Source organism: Triturus cristatus, chromosome 10 (assembly GCF_964204655.1).
Source record: "Triturus cristatus chromosome 10, aTriCri1.1, whole genome shotgun sequence".
NCBI lineage: Eukaryota > Metazoa > Chordata > Amphibia > Caudata > Salamandridae > Triturus > Triturus cristatus.
In genome coordinates, this window is record NC_140593.1 from 841,536,756 (window position 1) to 841,552,433 (window position 15,678).

The 15,678-nt window shown below is 42.7% G+C and overlaps 1 protein-coding gene across 1 annotated transcript in view; it reads right to left on the bottom strand.

Moving 5' to 3' along the window:
- Positions 1-933: 933 nt before the first annotated feature.
- LOC146790120 (deoxyribonuclease-1-like) overlaps positions 934-15,678 on the bottom strand; it is a 78,470-nt gene continuing 63,725 nt past the window's right edge. Inside the window, exons 7-9 of the mRNA XM_085628477.1 lie at positions 8,097-8,251; positions 5,681-5,777; positions 934-4,172 (exon numbers count right to left, since the gene is read on the bottom strand). Of these exons, the coding sequence (XP_085484603.1) occupies positions 4,119-4,172; positions 5,681-5,777; positions 8,097-8,251 (306 nt within the window). The 3' untranslated portion in view covers positions 934-4,118. The remainder of the gene's footprint in view (positions 4,173-5,680; positions 5,778-8,096; positions 8,252-15,678) is intronic.

The following is a 15,678-nucleotide window of genomic DNA, read 5'->3' on the forward strand; positions in this document are numbered from 1 at the left end:
TACCAGGACGCATCTCTTAGAAAACTCAATTTCCCACGATATGGACGTCCGATCACTTCTTCAATGTTGTCAACTTTAATGCAAATATAACTTTCACCCTTTTCCCAAAAGTGTCTCCTCATGTCAGGCATACAGTATATGCACTGCAGAGGCTGAGGTAGGTAATGTGTGGTCAGGTAGGTATGGTATGATAGATTAGGGATGAAGCATGATAATTAAGCAGATGTATTAGGAGGGAAGGTAGATGTGGTACCTAAGGTGGGTACAGTGGTTATGTACGGTAGGTGGGTATAGGACATAAGGTAGGTATGGAAGGATGGAATGTATGGTAGGAGTGTAGTTTGGGTAAGGAGCGGTTGGCACATATGGTATGGTAGGTTAGATGTGGCAGGATGTGTGGTAGGTATAATGTAAGACTAATGTGGAGCTAAAACATCATGGAATAGTAATACATAATGATATGAATAAAATATTGTAAGCCTATCCTATCAATATAATTCACTGAACAGAAACAAAAATATGCGTGTTGACTCCGCTCCTTCATCATTAGCATTGTTGGACATGATTATTAATACAATTGTGCAGTCTCTTTAACCCCTTCGGTGCTCATGACGGAACGGTTCCGTCATGAGCCACGGTTGAGCTGTGCTCATGACGGAACCGTTCCGTCATGACCACGCCCGCGCAAGATTCCGTCAGCACAGCTGCGGAATTTGCGCAGCATGGAAGGGGTTAAAAGAAATGATCTGGGAATCATCACACAACAGAATTCATATTTTTTGTTTCCTGTTTTCACAGTGTCTTGAGGCAAAACTGCAGTGTTGTTGCAGCTTTACGAAAGCCTTTGTGTGCACACATACGTTTTTTTAACCAAAGTTGTACACCCAGCAGCATGCTACCATTGCAGCAACACAAAACAGATGTACATTCAAGTCAAGTCAAGTCAAAGAGCTTTATTTCGATAAAATTATATCATAAAAGCATTGGTATATGGACATATAAAGTGCAATACATCAAAAGAGCGGGAAAGACTTAATGACGCCAAGGTACAGAATATGACAATTAAAAAAAAAAAAAAAAATGTGTGTTTAAAAGTCAATTTAGAATATATTCATTAAAACATTTATGCAATAAAAACATGTTAAAAAAGAATTCATTGTTGTACATGTAAACATTTGGCCCTAATGTTCCAAGACCACCCAAGGAATTTTGCCACACCACAAACTAGCAATGGGCTGGTGTCGGAACGTAATATTCTCAGTGCAACCCGGTAGTTCGACGTGCCCAGCAATCGGCATACAGGTCCCAACCATCGACTTCTTGGCTTTTTGTAGGCTGGGCATTCAAACATGATGTGTGCCGTATTTTCCACCAGCCCACTACAGCTCAGACAAGTGGACAGAGTTTGATGGGGTGGCTTCCATTTGCTCATGTACTCGCGGGTTGGCAATGTGTCGAGTCTGAATTGGATGTACAGTGATTTATCTCTGGGCTTAGATGTACTTCCGGTTCCTGACTAGCACTGTCTCCAAATGACAGGCAGAGGAATCCAAACAGTAGCACTACCTAAGCAGAAAAGCCATTTGAAAGCAATATAGGTGTCATCTAAGCAAAGTAAATGCAACAAAGAACAGACAGTTATAAGCTAGTTGTCTTGAATCATCTGCAGTCTAACAACTAGAGCACATGATACCCCATCACCAAAACCTAAAACCTAATTGGACAACAAATAGCACAATACAAGTGGCCGTGAAATGTTATTACATTGATGGCAACCCATCCAAGCACACAGCAAACAAGGGAAAACACGCGAAAGGCAATGCCTGCTGGAGGCTAAGCGAAAGCCCAATCTGTACACTACTACGCATTAACCCTACCATCCCCTTCTCATTTACCCTAATTTCTTTTCCAGTTCTGTACCACAACTTTTCATGGACAAGGTAAGAAAGTGGTCCATCACCTATATTTACCTAATATGGCAGTGATGAGTGTCATCACTAAGGTGGCTTGGCCCCAGCACTTAATTTGTAAAGAAATAAGTGGCAGGGTCCTTGTCAGGAGGCCACTGCAACTTGCACTGCCCATTGCCCCTGCTAGTGCTACTAATAAAAGTACCAACACAACTACTATCTATCACACTCCTACAAGTGTGGCAAATCAGGCTACTTCAGGCCCCCAAAGCTATAATGGCTTGGGAGGTAGATATTCACAATGTTTAATGTATATTGAATTAATAAACAACAGTTTTTTTGCTCATCTATAAATTATACAAACAAAGCCACCTTGTGGCAGACTGTCATAAGTGCCAGTGTTGACAATTAAGTGCCGGTGCCAAGCACTGCAAAACACTTGCACAAATAAAGCACTGCTTGGCCTCTATGAACCAAGGGAAGGATTTACAAAGCAGTTTTTTTTGTTGAAAACGCTCTGATTCAGAGTTTGCGACCGAAAAACTACTTTTAGCAATGTACTTAAAATGGATATGTTGTAGACTTTCCCTCCAAATAGCGATTTCTATCCATGTGTTTTTAACAGTTTAAGACCGAGATAGCAGTCTTAAGCCATTGAAAGGTTACCAGTCTCCAAGTTGGGGTAGTAATCCATTCACAAATGGGAAGGGGTCCCTTGAGGACCCCTTCCCATTTGTTAATGTAAAAAAAATGTGTTTGGTAATAAACAGTGGCCCATGGAACCACTGCAAACTCTGTAAAAAAAAAAAACATTTATTTTTCTGAAATGCCGTCACAGACCCCAGCAGGCCACCATCCATGTGATGGCCTCCAATCTTAGTGAGTCATAGTTTGCGACCTACCTCATTATTATTCATGAGATGGGTAGGTTGTGACCCACTATGATTCTGATTTTTAAGAATCAAGGGGCATATGTATCAAGCCCTTTTCCCGTTCGCAAACGGGCCGATTCTCAGAATCGGCCCGTTTGCGAACGGGAAAAGGCTTTTTGGGATGTATCATCCCAAAAGGGCATCGCAAATTAGAGAATCGCAAATTTGCGATTCTCTATTTTGCGATTGCATTTAAGGAATTGCAAATTGCGATTCCTTAAATGCGATGTAACAAGCACCCAAGTTGTGCGATTTCTCCTTAAGGAATCGCAAATTACCACCAGCTTCAAGTTGGTGATAATTTGCGATTTCTTTGAAAGATGCACTTTTTGGCATTTTTTAAAGTGCCATGTGGCGCACATACATGCCCTTAGGGCATGTATGTGCGCCACATGCGCACACAGGCTCATTTCAGGGGTGCATCAGGGTGTCTTTATGACACCCTTGCACCCTTGAAATTATTCTCAATTTGCGATTCTCTAATTGCGAATCGCTAATTGAGAATGTCTTCCCATTCATTCCTATGGGCCTCCTGGCCCATAAGAATGAATGGGAAGGTATTCCTTAATTGTGATTCGCAATTTGCTAATCGCAATTAAGGAATGCCAAGGAATCGCTAACAATTTGCGAATTTTTACTTACATCTCGTTTGCGATTCCCAAATAGCGATTCTCAAAAAATCGCTATTTGAGAATCGCAAATAGAGAATTTGATACATATGCCCCCAAATCATTAGTACATAGGTCGGTTCTTAAAAATCTTTAATGGTCGCAAAATACTGGTCGCAGTTTGCAACCACTATTTTGTGACCACATATTAATTCATCAGGCCCCAAATCCTTGGAAAAAGTAATTTCTTAACTTAAATTACATTTGTCTTCATCAAAAAGGTACATATGCCCTGAATTTGGCTTTTCATGTGCCATTTGGCCTGGGTTACGAGGACACTGATGTAAGGAGAGTTTGGCCCTTTTTTTTTGTTGCACTACACACAATTGTCACATTATATTACAGGAACCCGTTAATTGCAACCACCAACCCTGTCATAAATACATAAAAAATATTTTCTTTTTGCATTCACTTGGGATACTGGTTCAAGCTCAGCATCCTTCACATTATTGTTATTGTTGGTGAAGCGTATCCATTTTTCCTGCTTGTCCCCGGAATCTTTGAGTAAATTAAATCCATCCTGGTGTGGGATCGACAGCAGTGACCTGCAACCACTCCCTTCTCAAAGGTGCCAGGGTATTAAGCTGGAATTGTCAGAGCTGGTGGCTTTAGGCCAGTTTCAGGTCCACCTCGACTGGGAAATGGTCACTGATCGCCAGGGCCTATGAGGAGAGAGATTGGAAACATGTAGGTGTGTGGAAATGATCTTGTATCTGAACGCACAATCAGTCTGAATAGCAAAAGATGCCTTGGTTGTCCTCGAACTGTAGGTGTACATCAATGTTTACCAGATTGGACTATGGTAACACCTTTTACCACCTAGTGTGGTGGGTGATTGATTTGACCCATTTACCTCCACAGTGTGTATCTTCTAGGTTTGGCCTGTGCTTGGGGGAAGAAAGTGGGAGGCTCAGGGAAAGACTGCATCACAAACCTATCTCATGGTGTCTGTTTCTGTCTAGCCTGCCCAAGACTAAAGGCAGTGATTATAAATTAGAAGTGGACAGTGTACCCCCACGCTTCAACACCAAGGCCTTCTTTCCCAGAAATGAAATGGGTTGAACAAGATCTTTTCTAGTGAAACAGCCAAGACCAGGCTGAGGTGTGTCCTATTTTTAACCAAGAAAAGGGAACCTGTACATGATGTCTGAAATGATGGACTGGAGAGTACATGAAGGAAGACCATGCACCCTTTCTAAGGAAGAAGCAAGCGGCCTTCTTTATAGGCCCCAAATGGATTCTGGACTGTGGAAGAACAGCATGGACAGATTGGGGTGGACCTGGAAGACCTGGAAGACCCATGGATGGTACCGCACCTTTATTAACCTAGACCGGGGGTATCCAATGCTGGTACTGCTCTTTTAAGATTTCCTCATGAGTTAAAATTCTATGAAAGGAAAGGAAATGGACCTCTTCTGACTCAGCAGTGCTTAAATCATCCATGGCACTAGCCCACCTGCACTGATCTACAACACCGCTGACCTAGACATTTTGCGCATAGGTTCCCACGTGAAGTAAAAACACAAAGAGGAGAGTCTGCCCTAAAGAAGAGAATTCTTGCATCAACTCCCCTGTGAGGCAGATGGGATCAGAAGCATCAGGCAGGGTGGATTAGAGAACGTTGGGTGCATGTAGTGGGAATGTGTTCCACGGGTGGACAAAATGCACGGGGAGGCATTCAGATGCTAGCCTCCATGAGGTCATTTGTAGTAGGACATCCAATCAAACAGCAAATGAATGCAGAGCAATCATCTAAGTCTAGGATAATAGAATGTTCTTTCTCTGTAGCCTGGTGTAGGAGATTGGGGGGAACGCTGTCACATGAATGTAGATTCAAGAGTGGAACACGTTCTGGGAGAATTGAGTATGAGTTACCACCCAGGAAGAGACCCCATAAGCCTGAACTCATACACCACCACATGGAGGTGGGACTTTGTGGAAGGGCTTCCTGTTGATTAGATGTGGAAGACAGATGCTTTCTGACATGATCGCCCTGGTTAAAGTCCCAGGAGAGATCATAGAGCATTAAGAGAACTGTTTTTAACATGGACTTCAAAAGAGGGGAGAGAACTGAACATTTATGGACTGGGGTGAGGAATAATTTGCAAGCGGCCTTGTAGCTGCGAAGGTGAGTAAAGCAAAGGAATAACAGCAAAGACAGTCTTAGTACCTGCTCGTCGGTGAGACCGTAGACTTCTTGGAAATTGAACACACCAGCGGAGTCAGGAACAATCGCCTCTCTCATTTCACAGCCACTGGCAACAATCCTGCAGCGAACAAGGGTAAAAATTAGGCTTAAAAAATTATTCATGCTGGCCTGACGTTGGAGGCAGCTTGCCTTCATAATGTTTGACACTGCAGAACAGATGGGAGTGGAAACAATCATGGGCAGGCATTTTTATTAGAGATGGCCTTTACTTGTGTTCCTTATTTTGGGGATCCGGGCCAACTCATGTCAATATAGATTCACAGGATTTTTTCAGTAAACGTGCAAGCTTTGGACAAGTGCCCACCTAGTTTATTGGTCGGATCTCATAGGGGTAAGTTATTTTGTCTTCCCTATCTTCAAGATCCCTGTCTTTATACCGTTAAGCCGTAGTTTAGTCTTGGCCATCCATGTGCCTATTACAACCAAGGACCAGACAAGGTTATATTTCGTGGTGGATGTAGAAGACTGGATTCAAAAAAGGAGCTGAGCATAATTAATAATAGAGTGTGAGAAAGCTGATCACAGGGCAAACCCTGATGTGGTGGCAACAAAGGATGAGGAAGGGAGGAGAAACTGCGCCTTGTGCCAGCCAAACAGACAAAAAAGGAAGTAGGTCATTGCCAGATCTCAATCCCCATTTGTTCTAATCTTCCAATTAGGATCTTAGGATCCGCTGTGTGTGAACGTCGCACCTCCAGCAACCGATATCTCCAGGTATAAGTCCGTTGTAAAATGAGGAATTACTGGGACCTGACCTGGGCTTACTGATTCTATTGGTTTTTCCTCATTTCTGAGTGGACCCTCAGAGTCTAACTGATATTAGAATATTGAAATGCTGAGCGCTCCATTGAAGACAAAATGAGTGTGCCGGGCTTCTAATGGCCGATAAATGCCCGGAGCATTAACATTTTAATGTTTTGTCACTGCTGTTGCTGTGAACAAAGGCCTCTTAGGGCCGAGAGGATTTTAACCTCCTCGGGCTCCGTGAGGTCTTTGTTTAAAAAATTTGAACATTCTGCCCTTTAAAGGCGGAATGTTCTAATAGCCTTAGAGCCCTCCATTGCGGGCTGTACTGGCCATTAAAGGCCCACTCCTTTGTTAACGCTGGAGCGGGCCTTTAATGGCCCCTAGAGCCCGCTGCGGCAGGTCTAAGGCTAGAATGGGACAGATTTACTTAGCCTTTATGAGTTACCTGTACCACCGACATCTTTCATTCCAGGGAGTGGGGAAATACTGGCCCATTTCCCCTCTGGCTTGTAATGAGGTGCATAGTGGCAAAGGATGCCTATTATTGCCAGGCATAAGTCCAAGTGCTACCATGAGTATTTTCTTCTACTAACATTCTGGCAAACTGTTTCTTAGCTAGGCACTCGAATAGTGTAGCCAAGGTTTTTGCTTTTTACAAACACAGATTAGATTAATCATTTTTAATAAAATAGACCAGGATGGGTTTGCAGAGTTCATTGGATGAAATGACCGCAATCTACACTGGCACCGGTTTCCAGAGTCCTTTATAAATATGGAAGAGTTATATTTGCTTCAGCGTGTAGTCTGTTGTCACATTGATTTAAGCCTTGTCGGCATTATGTAGTAGGGTGTTAAGTGTTCTTAGCAATCTCACACAATAAATGTCAGTATCTGGGATAATGACACTCCAATCTCTATTCTTTTTGCTGAATTTTCATTTCTGTTAGAGTGAACTAATTATTGCTCAGTTTCTTATTTGGTTCTATGGTTGTCTCTGCTGATGGACAGGTGTGGAGGCCACTTGTTGAGCAGTTACAAAAGGTGACTTTCAATGAATCTGGAGAAGAAGACCCAAGACCAAATACTAGCCTTTCAGCTAAAGACCCAAAGAGCTGAAGATTACTAAACACCTTCCAAGTCTGCTTAGTTATTGCATGTTGTGGGTGTCTGAAGCCCCCTGGTCGGGATGGTGGTTGGACCACCTCTGCTGAAAGGGAGATAGTTCACCATAGTGCACTTTAATAAATTGATCTTAATAGCTTTTCTGACTCTACCCTCCAGGTCTCCCAAACCTTCAAGTATGTTTTTGTACAAGAGCTTTCCAAGGATTCTGCTCAGATATTCAAGCCAACTAAAATGATAGGCATTGATATCACAGATGTCAATTTAGAAGATCAAAGCAGCAAAGTCTCCCTCTTCTGGTGGTGAGCTTTAGGTCAACAAGAGGAGTTCTGCTATCTGGATTGTGATTTTGCGGCACGGTAACAAGATCACAGCGTTATCAATTGAATTGCAGGACTATGCCGTAACTTCAATTGCATGACTATGAGTGAGGGCTGAAGACAGCTTTTTTCACAGTTATCAGAATCTAGAGCAGTGATTTCATTAGCAGATACAACTGCTTCCTCACCTGTCATAAGCGCAGTGGGTGTGTGACACGGTGGTGTCCATATTGTCCGGAATCAGCCATAGGAAGCTTTCGTCGGTGCGCAGGCGGATCTTGCACCAGTCATCTTTTCTAACGTAGTTACAGTCGGAATTGAAGTCTCCAAGAAACAGAATATTCTACAAAGAAGGAAAATTAGGAAAGTATCAGTCCCTTATAAGTCATTTCATTAGGGATGAGGAAGTCCAACACTTCCATCTTGACCTCTTCTTTCTCCTATGCAAGGCTCTGATGTGAATCTAATAATTGATATAAGGATATTGTGAATTATCTACCCTACTTCTGTTGCAAGCTTTTACTCTGGTGAATGCACACAGCAAAGTATGTGAACGCAGGTTTAAAAGCAGCTGTTTGTGAAAAGTTTATATACATACAACAATATACAAAGTCAAGCACTTGGTACAAGTATCCAAGAAGGAAAACAGTTTTTGGCGATGGCAGATGGTTTGGGCTTTGAAGAGGAAACTTGGGGACATATTTACCCCAAAATGCTACAGTTCTGCACTGCAATCAATTTAGCAGTGCCGCGCTGCATCATTTAAAAAACCACAGGGATGCGCTGTATTCACAAGAATAGGGTGCACCCCTGTGTTTTCCCTTGCTCCGGCACTAAAAAAGCTGGCTAGCGCCAACGCAGACACCAATGCGTCATGGTGCAAGGGTGCCTACGTTGCAGGGATGATTGTTTATGTGCAGGGAGGTTCCCCTCCCTGAAACAATCATTAAAGGTGATTTGCTCCTTCTATGCGTGCTGCAGAAGGCACCACGCATAGAAAGACCAAAAAACGAGGAGAAATAAAAGTTTTCTTCTCATCGTGCCACTCTAATGCCTGATTTTCAATGGTGTTAGTTTTTGGCGCTGCCTCAGATCTACAGATCGCTGTAAATCTGTGGCAGTGTCAAAAAGCAATGGGTATTGTGGTGGAATGTCCACAGTAACACCCTCTGCACACCCCTTTCACTCAAAGTGATGCGTGAAAATTGGCCATTTTTACAAAGCCATGAAAAGGCACGCAGGGTGGCTTTTCATGACCTGGTAAATATGGGCCAGCACACAGCGCCACCGGAGTGTCAAAAAAAGTGATGCCCCGGTGGCGCTAGGGGTTTGTAAATAAGTCCCTTGGTCTCCTTTCTGAAGAATGCTAGGCAGTGCTCCAGATGGGATTGTAGATATGCAGGTACACGCTATCCTAGAGTACATGATTACTACTGACAAGTCAAATCAAATCAAATGATCTTTATTCGGATATATTTAAAACATCCATAAAAGTACATACAAGTTATTTCATACATTCTTATACAAAAGTGCAAAGTCAATGTGCAAATATGCAAAGGATACTTCTAAAAGCTAACAGGCCAAATCCATTTTGTTCACATCAGAAGCTCAATAAAATACATCGTTAAAATATATAAAAAGATCATCCCAATGAACACTAAAAAATAAAACATATATTCGACACATATTGTCGTACACCTAATGAACAGAAATGCAACATACAGATAATAAACAGACTATCAGGCCACATTCATTATAATATGTAAACAGACATTATACAAGTATGTATAGACATACTTCAAGTCGTATTCATTGAGGCACGGGAGCGGACAGCAGTTTGGAGAAAATGACTAACTCTATAAATTACATCCTCGTTGCTTAGTGTCCGCAGAATTCTAAAGGCCTCTTTGAAATCTGTCAGGGCATTGACTTTAAAATAAGGAATGAGAAAATGTTTAGTATATTTTTTATAGAAGCCGCAAAACAATGTGAAATGCATCAAACTTTGCTTACCACCTTGGTTGCATGGACAGGGTAAATTTCTTAAATTATAGGAGTAACCTAAGGGGAAACAGAGTAAATTTACCACGCTCCCATCCCTAAATCTAAACAACAAACTCCTATTCCATCTGCCCAGTACCTTGCACAAATAACCTTGGGGTTTGTTTGGTGGCCTAGTACAATGTTCTTGTATGTGTAGGTACCCAAGGATGGCTGGCTTTCTAAATTCAATGTTTTCTCTATTCGTTCGATACAAATCAAATAAGGCCCTTTTCACTATGAGCTTATGTGATGGGTTTATTGTGTCAGGTGCTGAGAAAAGATGCCCCATTTCTACACTTTCTAAGCTCGTCTGTACCGCTTTAAGCCAAGGGATGTAATTTACCCGCTCACATTTTAAGCAATCTAAAATTATGTCGCGGGTCAATGAAGCAGCTTGGTTACGCCAGATTTTTAACCAAAATAAAGCGGGTCTTGATTTTATAAAATCTTCTATGTAGGGGAGGTTCAGTTCTCTGTGGCATACATATGACGGAGCCGAAATGACCCCCCCCAGTACCTTCCTACAGAATTTATTTTCTTCTACCTGAATATTGGTGCAACTTGAGTATCCCCACACCTCGGCGCCATATGTTCCTGTAGGGACGCACTGGGTTTTATAAATTTGTAAAAGTGATGAGGTGACCTCGGCGTGCCTTGGTTGGCGTAAAGTAATTAAGGAATTAATGGCTTTACCCAGTTTGTTCCTCCCTCTGGCAACATGTGGTTGCCAGGATCCAAAATCAGAGAACAGCAAGCCCAAATAAGGGAAAGTGCAAGTGTTGTCTAGAATATTATTCCCTGCCATTATATGGCGAATTTTATGTTTCTTTGGCCCACAAGACATTATATAAGATTTTTTAAAATTTGTACTACTGACAAGTGCCGGTACAGGTCCACCAAAAGTAGCGCACCTCTTCGGAAAAGTGCAGGGATTCTCCTTTTTAAGTTACAGAAGTGCAGTTACTCAGTACTTGACAGTACCTGCCAATTATTTCAAGCACTGATCCCAGATGATATCAATGTGCAGCACAAGGGATGATTTTGTTGTGTATCTAATTGATGGGTTTTAACTGAATTGCAAAAAAGGAGGATTCAACGGAAGACACTGTGCATGAGCAGCTCCTTTGTATATAGAAAGGACCAGGTGATAGTCAGTCGTGCAGCAGCAGATCTGCAGAAGCTGATGAGCCACTCATTGACTGACCACCACCTCTGTAAATTTACTTTTGACACTTGGTATCTCACTTTTATGATACTGACCAGTTACTCCAGGACGTACAACTGACTATAACCAAGAACTTACAACTCAATAATTCGACTTGCATCACAAATACTCGCTGGAAACTCCTGAGCGACCACCTCCACGGTATATGTTGAGCTGTCACTCCATGCGTAGACCTCTTTCCCCATCCTTACCCAATCACTGCATCAGGGGAAATCATTGCTTCCTCTTTGGCACCCTATAAGTTACGTCCATTGTCACCCCATGAATGGACAATCTTCTCAGTCATCAGCATGATAGAAAGAAGGGGTTCGTGTTCATATGCTTCCTTGACATTAGCTTACTTTAAGCTCTAGAACAGTATATATGTCCCGACATCTATCTGTGCTCTACAAAGACATCATATATGTCCAGGATGTTGTCCATCCCACCTTTCACAATCTTGCTGTTCCAACACTGCCTCACAGCCACTACATCAACTGGTCTCAAGTTCTGGATCATATTGTTACGTCAACCGCCTCCTCCGCACTAGACCGCTCATCTTCTGGACCTCACCAGAGCCATCTGCTTATGCATTTTTAAACAAGGGGTGGGGGAGCAGTTTCTACAGACCCTGGTCTCCTCATGTGTCTCCATGAATGTAGTGATACCACTCCCTTCTTCTCCCCTACTGTGTACACTCTTGCATTGTTGAACACTGAACCTCACTGACGGTTGCCATCAGGGTCAGAAGGGCCGATAGGTCAATCAGGCAGTGCATGATGGGCTGGTCTGAAAGGCTAGTGTGTGGAACTGCTTTTTGGCTGGTTGTGGGCCGTCTTATGGTCTGCTGAAGCAATATTATACAGTTGATTTCCCTGTTCTTAAAACAAACATTGCCTGTTTCATGCTCAAATACATGACATCTTCCATACCTTGCAAAACACCAATATATCTTGTCTTTACAAGTTGAAAACTGCCCCAATTTGCACACATGGTCCACTTTTTCAGCTTTTGAATTCACTAATGAGGGCCACTTTTATTTTGGTGCTGGAGCAAATTTTCTGCCCCGTCCGACTCTTGTAGACGTTGTTCTAAATTATCCTTATTTACCGCATCAATGCCATGTAGAATTTACTTTTAGCAAACATATCAACACGCACGGGCACATATATGTACACACACACAATAATGCACAATTGTTTTGTTCCTACATACGTGAGCTGTAAGTTTTGTAGCCGGTAAACTATGCAGCAAAAATGTGGAATTAGCTGCTGCTTGATCTTAGGATGCAGCCCTCCGAAGTGCTGTTCTGAAGGAAGCTAAAAACTTAGGGGCATATCTACAAGTCGGCGATAAACAATTATCGCTGCTTTTGCGGCTGTTTTCGGCCGAAAAGCAGCGATAATTTTATCGCTATATCAGCAAGGTCACGCTATCGCGTGAATCCTTGCCTTAGCGCCTGTTTTCTGAACGCCCAGCTTTGCATCTCTAATGAGATGCAAAGTGGGCGTTCCTTTCTGAAATAACTGGGGAAATGTCGCTAACCAACATTTCTCCAATTATCAAGGGAATACGCTAACAAGCATAGTGATAAGAAAAGTAGCGCTAACCATGGTTATCAATACTTTCCTTACGCCTGCTTTTCAACTGACTTAGCCATGATATGCTATGGAAGGTGGATATCATGGCTAAGTCTGCCTTGCTTTATCAGCAAGGTATCGCCAAACGTTGTGCGATTATCGCTGGATTTCCAGCGATAATCGCACAGTTAGCAACTTGCACGTTGAATTTTATCGCTTTGGAGATAAGCGTTGCTGATAGCACGCTATCTCCGCGATAAAATTCAGCGTTGGCCGGCGATAATTATCCTCGCGCTAAGAGTGCTGAGCGATAATTATCGCCTGGCCTTGATGATATGCTCCTTGGTTTTTCGGGAATTCCTTGACCACTTAACGGTGTTGCTGGTGGTGGAGTCTTTTCTGCATACTGACGAAGAGGAAGAATTCTTAGCGCGGGGGCACTCCGTTGGAGTAACCAGGCGCTTTATAAACTTCTAATTCAATCTAACTATAAATGCTTTTTCTGTTACTCTGCTATATAATGTCCATGACCTTGTGTGCAAGGAGTGTAGGTTCTGCACCAATACTGGACACATATTTTTGTTGTGTTGTGTTTTGTTAATACCCATGTCTTTTTGTCCATATATGGCATACATCTCTATAGTTTAATGTTGTTTAGTGTGAAATTAAGTTTATTGTGTATGGTGTTCTGTATATCTATGGAATATGCATACTTTTCCCCTGATTGCTGCAAATATCTCCATAGAATACATGCTAGCCTATACAATGTCAATGTATGTGCTCTATATTTCATCACTAGAGCCTATTCCCTACAAATGAGTCGTAGCATGCCATGTGCAATGTAAAGGTGTATAGGCCTGGCCTTGGTGGAGTTTTAATTATGCAGCTTTTAACGTGAAATCCTACCAATTATGCCGTCATGGCACACGGCTTACTTGACATACGTGCAATATATAGATATACGTACTCAATGCAGTCTGTTCTTGACAGATGATTATGGCCATTGTTATGCGCTTCACGATCAAAGCATGTGTTTGCCGACATGATCTAAATGGTGCCTGTGTAGTATATACTATATTGTTGTAACAGTTATTTGTCCATATATTTACACAATAACCTCCTACAGATCTTGTTATGTGCTGATGTATAGCTTTAGGGTATGGGAGGTGGCAAAGTAATATTTCTTGCAGCGTGGAAGCCATCTTCTGCGGAGGTGTTCTGTGAGAAACCGAGGCCCTTGTTACAAGTGTCGCAGCGGGTACTCTGATATTCAGTAGATACTACAGGGTTCGGTATTTGCCAGGTTTAGTAAATAGCACCTACTCTGAGTTTTCCCATATAACGAAGAGCCAGTGGCGTAGCAAAGTCCCCCCCCCCCCCCCCCGCAGGCCCAGCAGTGGGGGGGCCCGGCGAGCTCCAAGGGGCCCCATCAGCACAGTACACTGTCCTGCGATCTCCCGAGTAAGACCCGAAGGGGGCCCCTCCTTGCACTTTGCAGGGAGGCCCCCTCAAGCTTCATTACGCCATTGCGAAGTGCACCATGCAGATTCCGGTGCTTTGCGCACAAAAATCCACGCGCCAGTAATTAGCAGGTTTGCCCATATGTATTTAAGCTTGTTTGACCTGTACGCCTAAGAAGAGCGGACTGCCGCGCGAACACAAAAACACCGGTCTCCTATGACGGCCTGGTTGACTCTTTAGCTGAAAATAAAAGGGATGGTTATAGCTACTGACTAACTGAGGGTCTCTGGCTCTCAACTACAAGTCACCCGCATCCAACGATAGGCAACTAGGATGTATCGTATTCAAATATGTGCTTGAAAGAAGTATTATTACCTCACTACCAGTGGTTCAAAATATGGCCACCAGGTGGAGCTAACAGGCAAAATAACTGAAGCAAACCGGAAGAAAAAAATACATCACCGAGGACCTGCGAGGGTTGGTTTCACGCAAAAGCATCATTGTAAAACAGTAAGATCACGAAAATTGCGATATCATTTAGCTATTGCACAATGTAAAAATACAATCTGTCATAAATTACTTTATATATGGGATAAAGCACCATTGACCTAAATTATAAAGATATTTATTGCAAGTCACTGGGGAGTTCTATGCCTATCTAGAGGCACGAGGCTGAAGACCGTGGGCCTCATTTATGAAAAGTGACGCATCGCTGCGAGAAAACAGCGATGCGTCACTTTTCATTGCGCCCTCCTTGCGACACCAATGATGCGTCATATTTACAGTATGACTCATCATGTCGCAAGGAGTTACAGATACGTCTGTATTTCTGACGTATCTGTAGACGCAAAAATGATGCATTGCTGGAGTGTGTCACAAAAGTGACGCAACTCCAGCAATAGGTCATTACATAGGGCAAGTCCCATGTTAAATGTGCCTGCGTCAGTCTTACGCCTGCCATGAGGCAGGCATAAGATATTGATGCATTTGCATCCTAGAAGTGGCGCAGTGAAATCTCATAGATTTCACTGCGCCACTTCTACGACCCTTTCTTGCGTCGGAACGCCCCCCTGCATACATTAAACTAGGCGCAGGTATAATGTGGCGCAGCTGTTTACAAAGTTACGCATCTACCAAGGAGCATCACTTTGTAAATGTGATGCAACATGGCACATTTTTTACACAGCTGGTGCGTCATAAAAAGTGATGCACCAGCAGCGTAAAAGTGATGCAAGGGCTCATAAATAAGGCCTGAGCTCCTTTTTGAGGTTTTGGAACTCTGAGGTGATCTGCAATGTCCGTTTCATGTATGGCAGAGGGTAGGGGGTACTTCAACCCCTGATAACCCCGTCACCTTTCCCATAAACTACTTAAATCTTTGCTGTGTAGTTCTTACATATGAAAGAGAAAGCATGTTTGCCAACATGAAGATAAAAATAGAATTTCTAGTGCAAAATTAAACACTACAAAAAAGCTGTTAAT